Source organism: Echiichthys vipera (assembly GCF_963691815.1).
Source record: "Echiichthys vipera genome assembly, chromosome: 3".
Taxonomy (NCBI): domain Eukaryota; kingdom Metazoa; phylum Chordata; class Actinopteri; order Perciformes; family Trachinidae; genus Echiichthys; species Echiichthys vipera.
In genome coordinates, this window is record NC_139828.1 from 10,931,746 (window position 1) to 10,949,328 (window position 17,583).

The 17,583-nt window shown below is 43.8% G+C and overlaps 1 protein-coding gene across 1 annotated transcript in view; it reads left to right on the forward strand.

The window, feature by feature from the left end:
- The window catches only part of sema6bb (sema domain, transmembrane domain (TM), and cytoplasmic domain, (semaphorin) 6Bb), a 129,906-nt gene extending 116,954 nt beyond the window's left edge, over nt 1-12,952 (forward strand). The window contains exon 17 of the mRNA XM_083939115.1: nt 10,642-12,952. Coding sequence (XP_083795241.1) covers nt 10,642-11,549 — 908 coding nt within the window. The 3' untranslated portion in view covers nt 11,550-12,952. The remainder of the gene's footprint in view (nt 1-10,641) is intronic.
- The last annotated feature ends 4,631 nt before the right edge of the window (nt 12,953-17,583 follow it).

Sequence of the window (17,583 nt, forward strand, 5' to 3'; positions counted from 1 at the left end):
GAGTGGCGCATGTGTATGTGTGTACATGATTGGATTAATGTGTTGACATTTCCGTGAGGGCATCTGTGAGGAGTCTATTTTACATACAGCTTCACGCAAACATACAAACCACCAGCTAAAGCCACTGGCCCATCTCACTATCTGCAAAACTGAACACTAGACACTGGCATTTAAGGAATTTGGCTGAAACAAAACACACACACACAGACACACATAACACACACAGATCTGATGAAGAATAAGGGCCTTGAGCAGCTCCACGGCCAGTGCTGAGTAATAGTCGTCCAATAAAGCGTGGGTAGGACCTGGAGGCGCTGTGTAATGCGTCAACAGGGAGCGGCGTGACATCCAGAGTACTGTAACTACTCTCCACGCACACCACTTGGGATTGTTTTTGTGACTATCATTCAGACAGACATCGACCATGGTGAGCTCCCCTGTAACTCCCCGCATCAGACAACACTTTTCCTCCTTTCTGCAACACATCAATAACACTACTTCAACTTTTTTTCAGACTCCCTCTCTCTCTATTTCACTCTGTCCCACTCTTTCTGTCTCAATCACATACTCTCTCACTTCATTTATGTTTCTCCTCCCTCTAACACTCCCTCCTTTGTCTCTTTGCCTCTGTTTGTCTCTCCTCTCTAACTCTCTCTCTCTCTCTCTCTGTCTGTCCGTCAGCCTCTCCCGATCTCTTTCTCACGCAGGTTTGTTGCAACTCCCCAGTATTGATCACTTTAAACTCTATTTAGTCCAGGTCAGCTGACAGGCGCTGTTATTCTGAGTGATTGTTGAGCTCAAGATGTTTCCTGATGCCTTGTCCACCTGCGAAGCCTTGGCCTGTGTCACGACGGAGACATTTCATTAAAGGCGGCCTGTAAATTAACGGGTGGCTGAACGAATGGGTCGAGGGTAGTTTCAATCAGCCACCCAGATGGAGTGCAGCCCTGACATGAGGCCTGATGGTTTAATCATGCCTCAGAAATTGTATCAGGAATGGGTCTAACACTTCAGCGCCGGGGGAGTTAACATAAAAACAAATTGGCATGTGTTTTCAGCTGGTGGGCGCATAGTATAGCACTTAGCTTGGATGTGATATATGGATGTAGCATGTGAGAAAGATTAAGTTGAATTTGCCTGGTTCATGATTTGGGAATGAGAGATACGAGCCCTCAGGGCAGATAGTTAGACTAATGCTATGCGGACCTGCTCTCTAATTTATTGCCTGTGACATGTTTGTGAATATTTATTATTGCTCGCCACGGTTTGCTTTTGGCTTTGCACCTAAAATGAGAATATCAATTACCAAACGAAAGCACAGCCAACTCTGTAACCCGTGAGTTATAGTATATAGAGGAAAAGAATAAAAAGTGAGAGACATGTACGTATACACACATGCACCCTCATGCGTACAAAACTCTCTGGAAAACAATTTATTTCACCACAGTGTCCGCCACAGCCCAGTCGCTTTGTTTGGATTGGATGCGGCTGAAACTGCTAACAGACTCGCCCTTGTTAAGATGCCTTTCACTAAAGTTGACCAGATTGGGAAAACGAGGTCCCCTGATTTAATTGAATCCACAAATTCAATGAGGAACATTCCTGACAGCAACACGTGTGCATAGGCTGTGAAAAAAACATTTATGGGCAACAACAACAAAAAAAAGTCCTGTAGCTTTTGATTACAGAGCAGCAGGAGGGACACAACCACCGGGCCCCTCTGATGATTTTAACACACAGCACTACCCCCAAAGCAGCTCTAGACTTACCTCATTTACCCCAAGCAGAGATTTTTCTATGATCACAAAAAAAAGGGAAAAAGAAACCGACATGAGGGGAGGGGGCGAGAGTTAAAAATTAAGGTACACTGGGTAGCTAGGGGTGGAAGAGAGGAATGTATAGGCAAGACAGTCGTGCAGGTATGTAATTATGCAGTCATCATCACAATCCCTGACTCTGGGCCAGCCAAAAGCCTGATCTGCCCTCATTAATAGACCCAGCTGAAGACGTGAATCTACTGAGAGCAGGTTTTTTGGAGGAGATTTTATGGAATTTTAATTGCAAACACATGGCTGTTGCGCATAAATGTTTTAACATATTGATCGGTTGGACACGTCTGACTAGCCCTCAGCAGCTGAGGTTGTTTTTTTTTTTTTACTTTTTATATTTTTTGTTTTTATTTAACCAGGGAGTTGTCCAGGACTCTCGAGCAGCAGCCGTGCTCTGAAAACACCATCAGGGACGGACTGTAAATGGTTTTACAATCACCCCGAGAATAAATACAGTTTACGAGCAAGGAAGGTTTAGTCCAAGTAAGGAGCTCTGCAGAGCTCCTGCTTCATTTTAAAGAGCTTTCATTTCTTCGCAGTTTCTTTCCATCCTCGCAAACATGTCAGTGTTAGCCTCGCAGCTCAAAACATGAGGTGTGCTGTATGTTTGTGTGTGAAAAAGAGAGAGAAGTAAAATAAAGAGAAATAAAGTAGTAAGGAAGCAGGAAGGAGGAAGAGGTGCTAAAAACAAGTAACAAAATAGCGCCTGCAGTCTTTCAACAGAGAAAAAGGAGAGGAGGATAATGAGCAAAATCACTGAGCCATGGGTGCAGGCAGCGCACGCAGTCGCTTATTAACACACACACATATTCATACAACTACACACACTTGTTCACACTACAGTGCACGTGCTTTGCCACGTGCATCCCTGCCGTCACTGCGTGCATCAACACATTAACATGCAGAGAAATGGTGGATTCTGGAGATGAAAGCCCCTCAGATCAGTGGCTGTACGCTGACACAGTCGTAACCTATCAAGCTCAGAAGTGTGTGCTTTTGGCATCGACAGGTCCATCGGGATGATGTGAAGTGTCTTTGTTCTGTTTTGATGTGCTGCGTTTCTCATACATGTATTTCAGCTCTCAAACTGCATAAAAGTTCCCTCGCCTGGCTTTTGATTCAGGAACTCATTGAACTGTAAGACTCCTCAAATAGTTCCTGATGCATTTTGTTAACATCTAACTTTGCTGAAACCTCCAGACAGTAATCAATAACCAGTGTAGAAAGTGAGCAGGTGAAGCAGGCCTCTAGTTGCTGTTTTGTGCTCCAGTGATATATAGATGTCTTTTTTTTAAAGAATCATTCTGGTTTATTACGGCATATGTCTTATTTTGGTAGTTTTGGCCATCACAATCAGTAATAATAAGGGTCGGGTTCTGAAAATAACTAGTTCTTAGTCTGACCAGGGTGACAACCTAAAGTGTTTATAGCTGTTTTGAATGGCCGTTCTTGAAGGAGTCTAAAGCCATCCGTCACAGAGAGAGAGGACAACCAATACAATTATGGAGATAACAGCGCACACTCTCAAACAGTCCCTCCTAGAAGGCATAATGGTGTTACACTTGTTTGTACGTGTGAAAATGACAGAAATAGTTTCTTTCAAAAAAAGAGAAAGTTCAAATCCTGTTTGTTTTCTCACCCCCACATCTTACAGTAGTTATGGAAAGTGCATGTGCAAAATAAGGACGGGTTGACTTTCTGTCACTTTAAGTGTCAGGTTTCACAGAGCAACTTTAATTGCCGAGTTAAGATCTGAGAGCACACGAACAACAATTAATTTAATGTCTGCGGAAACATCCAGTTAGAAAACTGACTACCTTTTTTGCCATACTTGCTGTAGCAGCACAGTTGCCATAATAAAATGTTTGCATTGTACGTTTCTGCAAACCAAACATACATTGAAAGTCGATGTTTCTGAACCACTGCCACCCATTCTCATTCCCTACTTGTCACATACCAACGCTTTTTCAGGACCTCTTGGCAACATGCACTGGGTAGTGACACTCCAAGTTGACAGTTTTAAACAAAGTGCACGTTGTGAAAACTACTTGGTTAGGGTTAGGAAAAGATTGAGGTGTGGGTTAAAATAATACCTTTGTTACGTAACTTAAGTTTCGCCATCCCACAGGACACAAACCGTGGTCTCCTCCCATCCACCCGGCCTCCTCCCTAAGCAGAGTTTGGGGCTTGTTATTCTGCATCATCTGACTTCCAGAGCACTTACGCTGAACACGTAATGTTGACGCGGTTTACATTGAGTTCTTTGAAAAGCTGCTGATCTTATACAGACGCAAAAGGCTGCCGAATACATTTCCTTTTGACTCATCTGTCGTTTGCAGGAATGTTTAATGCCCATATTTTTTTGACTGGCTGGTTATAGTTGTGAGCACATCAGGTTTTACCTCCAAATATAGCGGTTTGGATCGTTGGTTTTGGCTCGTGACCCTTCATAGGCGAGCAGTGCATACTCTCACCTCCTCATCGCAAGGTTCATATTATAATCAGTTGTGACCAGATGGGGGTCGACTGTTTCTTTTTGGCGTTGTTGGTCAAAATCTTTCATCATACTGTAATTCAAGTGAAGAAAACTAGACTTCTGCACCTCCTCTTGGCTCTGTTTTCAGGCGGACTGTTTCTATTGGCAGGCAGAGTCTCGCTCTATTTCAAATTCTGGTGTTTTTCTGCTTTTTATCTAAAATTTTTAGAGGCATAGGGAGTCAAAACTATCAAATAGTTCACAAGAAGAAAAACAGACTTCAGATAACTTTGGGTAGCAGAAATTTGTTTTTCCTCTCCATTTGTAAAATATCCCGAGCCCTCAGATGTAGAGCACCAAATGTATGGACAGACCCCCAGTTGGGAACTGCTGGTTTAGATTCTCTTAAACGCCGGCTTGTCTAAACGTTTGAACACTCATATTTCTTACCGGACTTCATTGTAGTGATACTACAGTGTTTCCAGATTTCAGCAATTACTTTGATGAGTACAGTGCCATCTTACCCGATAGAAGTGATGGCCAAAAACTGTTTAAATAAGCCCCAAGTAGTAATAGATTTTGATTATCCTTCTAATCAGATTCTGGGTTGAAAAATCCTCCTCCAACCCTGCGTCTGCCTCTCTGTCTTGATCTCACACACACATGTTCACAAGGCCATTGTCGAAAGCGCCGCCAAACCGTGAGCATGGGCCGAGCAGATACACAGAGTCTTCTGCCAGTGCTCTAATCAAGGGAAATGTTTAACTAACTGGCATGGAGCTAGCAGGGCTTTTCATTAACTTCCCTTACTCACCGGCAGAACGGAGCAAGAAATGAGAGCGGAAGACATGAGGGAAACTTCACTCGGATTGACATTACCACAGCTGTCATGTTCGCCATGTAACGCATACACATCACTTTGCCACGCAGATATTGGATCTGATTGTGCAGGAACAACCTTGATTATAAAAGTGTGCAAGTTGAAGTTTCTTTACTTCTCTTTTTAAGCCATTACTCCCATCACGGCGCCACCCTGGTGATCAAAGGAGTGGTGGGTAAGAGAGCGAGAGGATTAACAGCCAACAAGAGGATTGGCGGGAGGGAAGGACGATACAGGGTATGAAGGAAGAGGGGTAGAGACAAAGCAAATCGAATGCCAAAATAAAAAATCGAAACTCTGCAAGCTCTTTTGTTCTTTGAGTTAGACGGTTAACAGCTAAATCCGTATATACAGTATTGTACATTGTATTATATACTATACACAAGTATCCTATCAGTGCTGACACTTCATCTTTTTAGTACAAGTAAGGTCTCCAAACTCCCCTCCTCTACCCTTTTCTCTCTCTCTTCTTCCCCTCTTTAATCCTCACTTGTGCTATCATTTCCTCTCCACTCTTTTCTTCAGCCGCCTCCTCTCATCTTCAGCTGTCCTCCTCTTTTGTCTCATGTCCTCTATGTCCTTTTCTCTATTCACATTTCCTCAACCAGTCAAACCCCTCTCCTCTCCTCTCCTCACCTCTCCTCTCCTCTCCTCTCCTCTCCTCTCCTCTCCTCTCCTTGTTATCCTGTAATTGGAGCTGGAAGCCTCAAGACAAGCAGCTCAGTGTGCGTCAAGCTGACAGGCAGACCCGTTGCCTTCTATTAAGCTTTAATAAGTGAGCAGGATTGGAAAAGGAGAGAAGGAGTTGAGGGGAGGGGAGAGTGCGAAAGCTGCTGCTCCGAATGTCACCTCTTGGTAGCATGCAGGGAAACCTGCCTGCTGTCACACACAGTCATCTATGCATTCATTATCATCAGCTCGTCACCACTGGCTAAAGATTTTCGTCTACACGTCGATCATACAAGAAAGACTATGTGGGAAATGAAAGACATTCACAAAATAATGATTGTTCATGTCAAAGAGATGGTTGAGGAAGCGTATTGAGTGTGAGAAGGCCAGCCTGTGTCTGTTGCGCAGCTACAAACAGAAAGCCGGACACACACACACACACACACACACACACACACACACACACACACACACACACACACACACACACACTTGTCAAGACCTCTCTTGCTGCATGAGGATGACAGCAGTATTATTGCACCGTGCAGAATTTAATCTGAAGTGCCACACAGTAACCCTGGACCACAGTTGAGGAAAATGTTAGAGAAATATCTGCAACCTCTGCAGCTGAGTGCTGCTAGAACAAATCCAGATGTGTGTGTGTGTGTGTGTGTGTGTGTGTGTATGTGTGTGTGTGTGTGTGTGTGTGTGTGTGTGTGTGTGTGTGTGTGTGTGTGTGTGTGTGTCTGTGTCTGTGTGTGTGTGTGTGTGTGTGTGTGTGTGTGTGTGTGTGTGTGTGTTCAAGGAGATTTGTGGTTTTACTGTGTTGTGTTGCTGCCTTGTTCTGGATTCTCTGTGGTTGCTGCGCTTCGTTTTTGTTTACAAAGTCATCAAGACTGCGGTTTATTCAAGAAAACATACAGCAATGAATCAATTCATTACCCGACTTTTCTAACTCCTCAGTTTATGTGTGTGTGTGTGTGTGTTTGTGGATACACTGTAAACGGACATGTTGGTAACCTCCAAATGCCTTTCTTTGCATGTGCTGCCCCCATGAACACCCTTTTTTACTGAGGAGAGGAGAGATAATGTAATTGAAACTGGCAGTCTTTCCAAATTGAAAATTGGCCTGAAACAGGAAAATAAATAGAGCAAGAATCGTGGCTCTGTTCAGGCTGCTGCAACAACAATGCCAACAATGAGTTCAAGAAGAAAAGAACTTCCACTGAACAAATGTCAAATTCAATATAAACATAGAAAAACACGGGTGCTTAAATGAATAAACAACGGCTAATGTAACCAGAAGCTGGCTCTGTCACAGCACAAGGAACGACGTGAAGAAACATGTCATGAGAGTCATGAACTGCCGTCCATGGTCAGAGCAAGTTCTAGATATTGAGCAATGACGTTTTTACATCCTGTTGGGAAAAAGTAACCTCCTAAATAAACCTTAAAGCTGGAGTCAGTAACTTTCTTTCTTTCTTTGATACTTGGATGCTGCAATAGCATCTGTTATATCAGAAGTGGAGAGTTTTTCTTCAATGAAAGAAGAAAAACAACGGCACTGAAGGCTTTTCTCTGTGGAAAAGATGCTTTTACTCGTCTGCCACCCACGATTCACCGTGATTGACAGATGTTTCATCCAATCACATGTTTTTTTAAAGGGCCTGGTCTTTTCTAAACAATTTATAGTAACCACTTCTCAGAAGGTTCTCTGTAACAAACCATCTGGCGAGTCAGGTTGCAAAGATAATCAGTGATATTCAGAAGGAAAGTATGAGAAAAAGAATATGTTTTTGTGAAAATGAAAGCATGTAAAGCATTTTCTAGTTGAATCAACCAATAAGTATGAGCATGAAAATGAGCCGGATATGGGCCCTCAAAGAAAAAGAAATCTCAAGAACAATCCCATTTTAGATCCAAATGAATATTCAGGAGCAGTGATGAAATAATGGAAGTGAAAGAGCAAAGAGAGTTAAAATGAAAATGAAGGAAGACGAGGTTGTGTCAATCAAGCAAACAAAAAAAAATTAAAAACAAATACACTTAAGACCAAACACAATCCCACTGATGAAATGTGATCTCCGGTTATTCAGGAGGATTTGTCTCGTGGTGAACTGAACTGAACTGTGCACACCACATAATTATCAGGCTGTAAGGCCAGTGTCCACGTGTATCACCGAGCTTATTGGATTGGTGATAAAGGACTAATTAGTGCGGAAAAGAACATTGATTGACCATCAAGGGCAGCTGATTAATGCCAGGTTTCAGTGGAAAGAGCAAACTTGCTGAATACGGACTGCCATCAATAGTGTCGAGGATCTATTGTCCAAGCTATAAGGGGAAATTGTAAGCGACAAGGGATGGATGAATGGTTTAGTATTACTTCTGGTCATTTGTTAGACTCTTTAAAGAGCAGTTTTGCTTTAAGGCCGACAGCTGTGAAGCAGGCTGGCAATGAACCAACTGTCTCAACAAATAAAAGATAAACACACTCCTCTCTCCTTTTATTCGGTCATTATTGAATCTTTACAGTGCTTTACCTTTAGATCCGGTTTCACCTTCTGTTTAACAACGTGATATTTATGGAAATCTGAGCATTGTGTCTCCAGGGATGGCAATGCCAGTTCACCACTTAGGTTTGGAGCGATTCCCATGAAATTTAATTAAGACGTTTATGTTCCTCTCAGGATTAATTCTAAAAACATCCCTTTTTTATTTAGCTCCATTATCAGGTGACGATGTGAATTTATAACACCTGCAAAAAGAATGATATCCCCATCAACATCAGTTTTACTTTGTGTAATGGTGCTAATTTAACAAAGAGCATGCTAACAGGCTAAATATGAACTGCTACCTGTTAGCGTTGCCATTGTGAGCAGGTTAGCATGCTGATGTTAGCATTTAGCATGACTGTGCTAGAGAGCAGCCTCCTAGTAGACTGGTAGTTATTACCATATAAGTGTTTGTTTCTGGTCTTTTCCCTGATTTTTCTCTTTACCCACTGTGAGGTCATTGTACTTGTGTCTTTGAGTCATGGCCACCATGAGAAATCAATGTGCTTTTCTCATCGGGAACTATTCAAGGCACAACTGCCAGCAGAAGGAATGAACTGAAAACAAAGCTTGAGGTGTTTTAGGAACAAGGTGTTACTGGAGGTCCTTAAAAACGATATTTTCAAACCAGCTTTGAGCCCCGACCTGTTGGGACAAGCTTAATCAGATGTGCCCAAACCTCCAAAAATGATGAAAAACTAGATAGATTGTACTGAGGGTAAGATTATAAAGAGTTTTTACGGTGTTTTTTTCTCATTTTTTGGTGAACTTCTCCATTAATGTGTGTAAGAGCACCTCTGGCAGAGCAGTTCAGCAGTCTCTCACAGGGTTTAAGCTGCCATTGCCCAACTTATGTCAACGTGTAGAGTAACACTTTTTTTTATACCAAGCCACAGACCACATTAATTAACCACCAGGCCGCCTCGTGCTAGAGTGTTTGCACCACAACCAGCTCCATTTGTCCCCATTAAAAATGAATTTGTTAGACTATAAAAATATGTTTGCTTAAAGAAAACAACACTGCTGTTCTCTGTATGTTCATTCGCTCTTCTTTTCTGTGCTTTGTGGAAGTGAGTAAGTGGCTCTCAGTGTTTATTAATGACATCCATTTATTTTGTGTGAGAAAGGATTTATTTCACTGTCCTTGTGGAGACAGTCCTCCCTCTGCCACGTTCAGTGTTGTAATATAGCAACTATTACTGTGTTTGTCTAAGGCCCCAACTGTTTCAGCTCGCTTTAGGCAACTTTTATCTCTTCCTTTCTCTCTCTCTCTCTCTCTCTCTCTCTCTCTCTCTCTCTCTGTAACATCCTCCTCTTTCCTTCCTCTGTTTTTCTCCGATCTGCTTCCCTTGGCACGATTTCATTGTATCTGCTAGTTGGTGTTGGTCTCAGGAGCTTGTGCTGCACAGAACAACTTTTCTTCTGGCATTTTCTTAATTGATCCAAGGCAGCCCATGATGTGGTCTAGCTGTATCCATATCTTCAATAATTCATAAACCGTTCTCTCTGAGGGAGTTCATCTCATGTTCTTATACAAAAGAAATACAGAAATGCATGGTCTTGTCTACTGATGTTTTAGGCTTTATCTATAAACGCGACGCCTTGTGTTCATCTTTGCAAAGACTTTGTCATATAGAGCCCGCTAGGGAAAAATATCAGCATATTTACTTTGGCAACAAGGAGTTTTTTATGAATTACAGCATAGAAAACAAGTTCAGGCATTTCAGGTCTACAAAATGCTGGACAGAGAAGTAGCCAGAGGTGTCATATTAGTTTCACAGTTTATGCTAGTAATTGTTTTTATGTACTGTTTTAAATCAAAATACTTGAAAGACACACGCAGTGTATATTACACACACATCTAGATGGGAGGTTCATTGTATATGGTATAAAACCTTGAAATTATTACTCACCATTAATGCCAGACTTGGCATATCTCCCTGTAAAGCTAATGTTGTGAAACATGTTAGAGTTGAGAGCTATTCTCAGTCAGGAAGACAGTTATTACAGCTATTAAAATCACCATCCACTTTACGTAATGAAGGCAATTAGCCAGAGCTACCTTGGCTGGAAAGCATATGACCATTCCCACCCACATAGGGAAGAGAGAAAATAGGCCATTTTGTCTCGCCATTTGTTAACTCCCACATGTTTAATACAGGAAATACTGATGCTATTTCCACCACTTGACTGATAGCTCTGGTTTCTGTGATTGTATCTCTCTCTTTGTAGGACTTCTGCTCCAAGAGAGTTTCATCGAGGAGCCTGATGGCCTGGTGTCTGTAAACCTGCTGGTGGTGTCTGCTGTTTCAGCGTTCGCAACAGGAGCCGTCCTCTCCGGCCTCACAGTCTGCTGGATCATGAGTCACCGCCACCGTCACTCTCGAGGCTCAGGTGCCAATGGCGCCCGCCGCAAAAGTGACAAAGAGCAGAGCATGCTGGGGCAGGGCCGCAGCGGGTCAGTGATGAGCGTGACAAGAACCAGCGGCGGCGAGAGGCGTCGTTCACAGGTAGATAACCCCTTCGTCACACCCAACGGCTGGCCTAAAGGAGAAATGGACCCGGGCCTGCTGCCTACCCCGGAGCAGACCCCGCTGCAGCAGAAACGGGCCATGCGTCTCCCGGACACCGACTGGGACCAGAGCCAGACCTTCCTCACTGCTGTGGGGACTCCCTGCCCCAACAACTCTGTCATCTACCTGAGCTCCAAGTTCCTGCACGGAGGTGGAGGGGTTGGAGGGATGGTCCGGATAGAGGACCCAGGGGAGGTTGTTCTGCCCCCACACACAGAGCGCCAGAGGTACCTGATCTTAGCCACCCAGAGAGGGGAGCACGGTGGCGGACGTCCCAGCGGCACCCTGAGGAACTCAGCGGGAGAATACATCTACCCCGCCACGCCGCAGGACTCTCCCGACCGACGGAGGGTGGTGTCCGCTCCCACTCCCCACATGGACTATGGGGAGCCTCGCTGGAGTCACGAGGCGCTCAACTACAACAGCAACAACGGAGTGCCCTATCACTCCCAGCGCCCGGGCCTCATCAGGCCAGACATGCATGGGTCTCGAGGTCTGGGAGAACTGGCTGACTTCAGTCATCTTCTAGGGAAGACCATGGGAGAGCGCACCCCCAGTGGCCAGTGAGGTGGTGTACGTGAGCCCTGGCACCAAGCTCTCTCTGAAAACCCATTCCCTCCAACAGCAGACTGGAATAAATCAACCCCTCAGACTCACTGTCCCGGTCCAACCTTACCCTGTCTGTCCTCTCTCACTGTCATTCAATGTCCTGACGTCATTCAGCTGACTCAAGAGAGAGACAAAGAGAGAGTTGAAAAAGTGGAGCAAACTCTCCTCACGTCTCCGTTCCTCTGCTCTGAATCTGAGGCGCACCCCTCTGCTCTGTAAGTGGTCTGACCCACAGAGCTCGACTTTGACACCACAGGACACACAGTGCGGTAAAGAGAGGGGTGCAGAGGAAAAGGAATCTTCTCAAAGGAGAGTATGGAGATTTAAAAAAGAATAATAAAAAAAGACAATTTCCCTCGCAGCGCCATATGTGAAAGGTTTCCCCCTCCAACATTTTGTTCATCATTTTTACACCATGGATCTTTATCGAGTGTGAAATTTTGTTTCTGCTTTTCTTTTGTTTTTTTGTTTGTGCCAGTGGCATCCAGCAGACAACAATGTGCTTTACTTTGGATTTCAGATGAGACTAAAACTGTTGTAGCCGTGCCAGAGGGCAGAGACTCAATGACTCATGGGTATGTGTGAATGTAAGTGGCCACGACAACCCCAACCAGTGTCCTGTCTTAACTGTGAAGTATAACTATATAATGAAGTTTCTTTACGGCGGAGGTTAAATTTAACAATATTTTCCCTTTTTTATAAACAATCAGAGAAGCAAATGGATTTTACCATGTTTCTCTATGTATTTACCAATCAGAGGTTTGAGTGGTTGACCGGTGGCTTGTGAAGGGTGAAGACTCCCAAGTGTAATTTATGTGACTCCCAGTACCTCAGAGGCAGCGCTGGACAGAGCCACCATGAAGTGAAAGAAAGCAATAAGGAGCAAGAAACATATAAGGATGAAGATGAAGCCAATTTAATTTGATATTTTATAATAAAACTGTTTTCTCAGCAGAGCGAAGTGAGGTTTAGAGATGTCAGGAGGAGCTGGACGCTGGGAAAAGGAACAATATCTCCCCCGCCATTCTTTCCTCCCTTGCTGCCTCTCAGTATGCCTGGGTCTTTCTGACCTGACCCGAGGCCCCCATGGGCTCCGCAGTCCATTTGAAGGAGGGAATGTGAGCTGTGGCTGTCTGACTGGGGGCTGTGAGGCCCAGCCGCTTGGGAGCTCCATTCAGCCTCCTCTGCCCGACACTGAGCCTCTTTGTGCCCCAGAAGCAGGAGGAGACTGCGGCAACAAATAGCCGTTAAGAGTCAGGGACCTAGCCCAGCATCGCAGCCTAGCAGAATATCAATGAGGAGGACAGCGGCTCCATCCGTCATGTGAGATGTACCAACCAGGACCGGGCATGTCTTGTGGTTCGCCCACTCTGGCAATTCACTGGTTTGCCAGGACAGGGGAGGAGCTGAGGGCTGAAGCTGGGGCTGAGGCCAGAGGGGCACTGCTAACTGTCACAATGGTCATCCCTTGTGGCTTTATCCCTTTCAGTGTGTTGCACAACAAAAGCGGGATAAAGAAAACAGATGGGCATGGGTAGACTTAGGTGTGGAGTTACTCTTTCACTCCGCTGTCTGATCTTTTGATGTTTTCTGTTTTTTGTCTGTTCTCATCCGTTCTCGATTCAAATGTAGATCCAGAGATAGCTTCAGTTCATGTGGGTCATGGTGTGTTAGAGGTGGTGTTTTTTTTGTGTCTGTTGGCTGTCTGTGTGTGAGTGAGTCTCTTTGGGTTTGTGTCCCTGAATGCGTCGCTCATATTGAGTGCAAAAAGCAGCTTTGATCAGTTTTTCATTCTCCCCTTTCGTCTTTTTCACCTCCTGTTTCTTTGTCTGTCGAGCCATTAATGTTGTGCAGCTTTGCCTGACATTCACAAATCCAGTGTCGGAGCCCTGTGTGAGATCAGTGTATGCTATATGATGATTATACTTTACACAAAGAGGTTCAACTAAAAAGGAGCAGCTGGGCTGCGCTTGGATAGAAACGCAGGACACAAATAGAATATATGAGTGTTTAAAAAAACTAGGGCTGAGCATGGTCTGAAGGTTTTGATACCTGTCAGTTTTTTGACTAATTTTCCACAAATCCCAATTTCCATTTAAAGCGACAGTGTGGAGCTTTGTCGCGTCCAAATCTCATTACTTTGGTTTCAGGCATTTAACTCAAGGACCTGGGTCAGACAAAGGTCATCTGACTCATGTTCAACCCTCTTTATGGAAATTCAAACCAGGTCAGTCAACGTGGGTTAATCCCCGCTCATGACCGAGATATGATCGGGTCCAAAACAATCAGGATCGACCTGAGCCTGAACCACACTGCTCAACCTGCAGTTTTAGGCCCCAAACCGATAAAAATAAATACATTTCCACTGCTTTTTTTATCAATGCATGTAAGCTGAATAGATATCCAGAGGATTGTGTCCACACACAGCAGTACAGCCCGTACATTATTCGTGGCATTTCACAGACTATAAGGTCTGCATTAAAAATAATAATAATTAAAACACGGTAAAAAAATTTGCACAAACCCAACCTGCTTCAAGCCCAGGGGACTTTTGTGAAATTACAGTCCGGTGGACCCAATTAGATCTGTGCAGAAAATCAAAGCTCTACTGTTTTTAGCAATAAGGCTCAAAGAATCAACTGTACACTACCTGCCCAGCAACAAACAGCAGACAGACGAAGTTATCAACCTGCTAGTGAACATAGTAAGCATTTAGCCACTAAAGAGCCAAATCAGTAGTAAGACCAACACAATAACACTTTTATTGGACACCTTACTTTGAGAAATATAAGTGTTTGAAAATCATATTTTCTATTTACCAACAAAAGCCGAAGTAATGGCATTGTCTAAACACAAGCAGTCGCACGAGAACACTCTGAAAATAAAATGGTGTAATTTGCCAAAATTTGAATTTAAATTGAGCACTTAAATCATGGGGGGCGAAAAAAACTAAACGAAATTGTGAATCACACTTGAAAAGCAAACAAAAAACAATACCAGTTGACAATTTTCGCCTCATGGAAAGGTTTCTGTTGGTACCAAAACAGCATCTAAAGAGTACACAGCCTGAGCTGAAGGTACTGCATGAGACAAGCCAGTGAAAGAGATTTATGAAGGCAAGGACGGAGGAAGAGGTCAGGCGGGCGAACATGATGTTACTGCATTACCGCCTCAGCACATTAATGCAGTGTATTCTTTACACATTCCACCCTGAAACAGGTCATTAGTATTGAGGATACGGAGCCCTCCACCAGCCAGACCTCTCTTTATCTCCCTCCGTCTCCATCTCTGCTGTGACCTGAGTGCTGCGTGTGTGCGTGTGTGTGTGTGTGTGTGTGTGAATGAGGCCTCTCTGTCTCTGCCGGCTTGCCCAGCCAGCCGTGTCCTCGCTCTGCATCTCCTCCGGTGTTTCACTAAACATGCTTGATTAGGCAAAGTACATTCACGGCGCTCTAATGGCCTGATGAGCCCTTGAGAAGATTACTACAGACACATCGGCCCTGAGAGGGAGATGCACGTTCATACCAGCTCTTTACCCCATTTTGCTAACCACCAGCCGCGCGCACACACACACACACACACACACACACACACACACACACACACACACACACACACACACAAATACTGCCTTCCCTTTTACCAAATTCAGGATGCAATTGAATTAAGATCAGAAACCGAGCTCAGGCTTGAAATAGGCCGACACTGATGGGTTCTAGGAAAGGTACTGTACATGATGTTATCTCACTCACTGCATAATTTGATCACATTAGTTCATCATTACAGGGCAGCTAAAGAATTCAGGTGCAGCCTCGTGGAAGTCGGCGTGTTTAAGCCGTCATCCTCCCTCTTCTTTACATACTTCATGTCATTCCCGTTCCTCCTCTTTTCAACAGCTGCACTTTGTCTTCTTCTTTTAAGCCTGTTTCTATTGTTAACGGCCTCGCACTATCTCTCTGCACACACACATATACACACACCGGGCTGCGCTTTCATCCTGTTTGTCCCTATTAAAGGTTAGCTTGTTAATTTAATGAGTGGGTGACAGAAACAGAAATCAAAGTAATTCACAAAATCCTGCTTTATTTCACGTCAAATCCTTAATGTGTTTCATTTTTTTTACTGAGACATTTTCAAAGCCTCTCATGCGGTAAATTGCTTTCCTTTGCTAAGAAATGATTTTGTTTTTCTTTTGTGAAATGTAGCACATAGTGCCTACAGTCCCACACACACGTTCTTTATCTCCACTCTGCACGCACACACACACACACACACACACACACACACACACACACACACACACACACACACACACACGAAACTCCCACTTAGCCCCCGTTGACCAAGTCCGTCTGTCTGTGTTCTTTTTTTATCATGTTGTGTCTGTGTGCTTGTTAAAGAGACCATGCCTTTGTGTGTTGGGGTTGTTTTGTGCCGTGTGGCCCAGTGATGCGATGCCCCCCAGCCAATAACTGCCATCTTGCCCTACAGTGCTTCACTGTGCTGTATGCGCTCCCAGAGAGAGTCCAGAAACGGAGGCTAACTTGTATTAAATCCACTATCGCACTAGGGAGTAGTGACTGACATGAAACTGCTCCCTTTCCAACATACGAGAGGAGGGGAAAAAAGCACAAAAACAAGGCGAAAAACAAAATCAACATTTGCATTTTTGTAAAGTTGTAGATGTATTTAGTCAGCACTGACCATTTCTGTCATGTTTGTTTTTTCTATTGTTTGTTTCTGTGGTAGATATTCGGTTTGAGATTATATGGAATATTATTGTATATGATTTCAATTTCAATTCTCTGGTGTGCCGGATTTTGATGACGACAATGAAGACGAACCTGATGACTATCACGATGATTATTGTTATTATATTGACAGTGACAATGAAGCAGTACTGTGAGCAGCACTGAGGTGTTGTGTGTCCTGTTTGGATGCTGAATCTGAAAGGAAATGAAGAGGAGGAGGAGGAGGAGGAGGGAATGAACTCATACAGACTGAAGTTCAAAAAGAGATTCTACTTTTCTCCTGCGGAGTTGATTCTCCTGCTACTGTGAAGGACCCCGTCACCCTGTGGCCCCTCCAAAACCCCCCCACCCTCCCTCCCCTGTTGCCCCAGGACCCTCGGGGCAGGTCGCCATCAGAGGACAACACATGTCTCTACTACGTGTACATAACCTTGATGCTTACATGTAATTTAAGTGCAGTAGCTGCATGACAACACAGCCTCTGTGTGTGTGTACAGAAGTAGCGACGTGTGAATTTGTACAGTACATGCAAGTGTGTGTGTGCTTGTGTCCGCAAAGAAACCTGTCTCTCGTCACTCAAAAAGCAACATGTGCATGCACCCTCTAACAACTGCCCAGTACACACACAGCACACAGTACACACAAACACACACACAAACAAACACACTCCAGCAGTTGTTCACCATCCTCCACATTGTCCTGAGCGCTGCCTGTCACTCCGCATGGAGACTTTGCTCTGTGTCAACTTTCTTATTCTAATAAACCACTCAGACAATGACCTCGCAGGTGTCATCTTTGACCACAGTGTGTTTGACTTCCCCAGTTGAGCGTTATGATATATTTGTAATCTATCTCATAATAACATTTTTGTATAGCACAGTAACTAATGCAATGCAAAATTAGTTATTTTTACAAACGACTGTTATGTGAGTTGCACAGTAATGGATTGTCAGCGTGGAGTTTATTAGATCTACAGTGGTGTGGTCATGGACCATTGTATATCTGATAAATTAAGTGACATATTTACATAAATAACCCATTAAAAAACACTACTCCATGAAATCCAATTACATGATTATATTAAGATGTAAGATGTCAACTGAAAAACAAAAACGCAGTGAACAAAAAAACTATTTAATATATATGTAATACTATAATGTAAATATGCTATATTGTGGCTGTTCAACCAAACCATAATAGGCTACTCTGTGGTCAAATCTGCTTATTTTTACGTGGTCTTC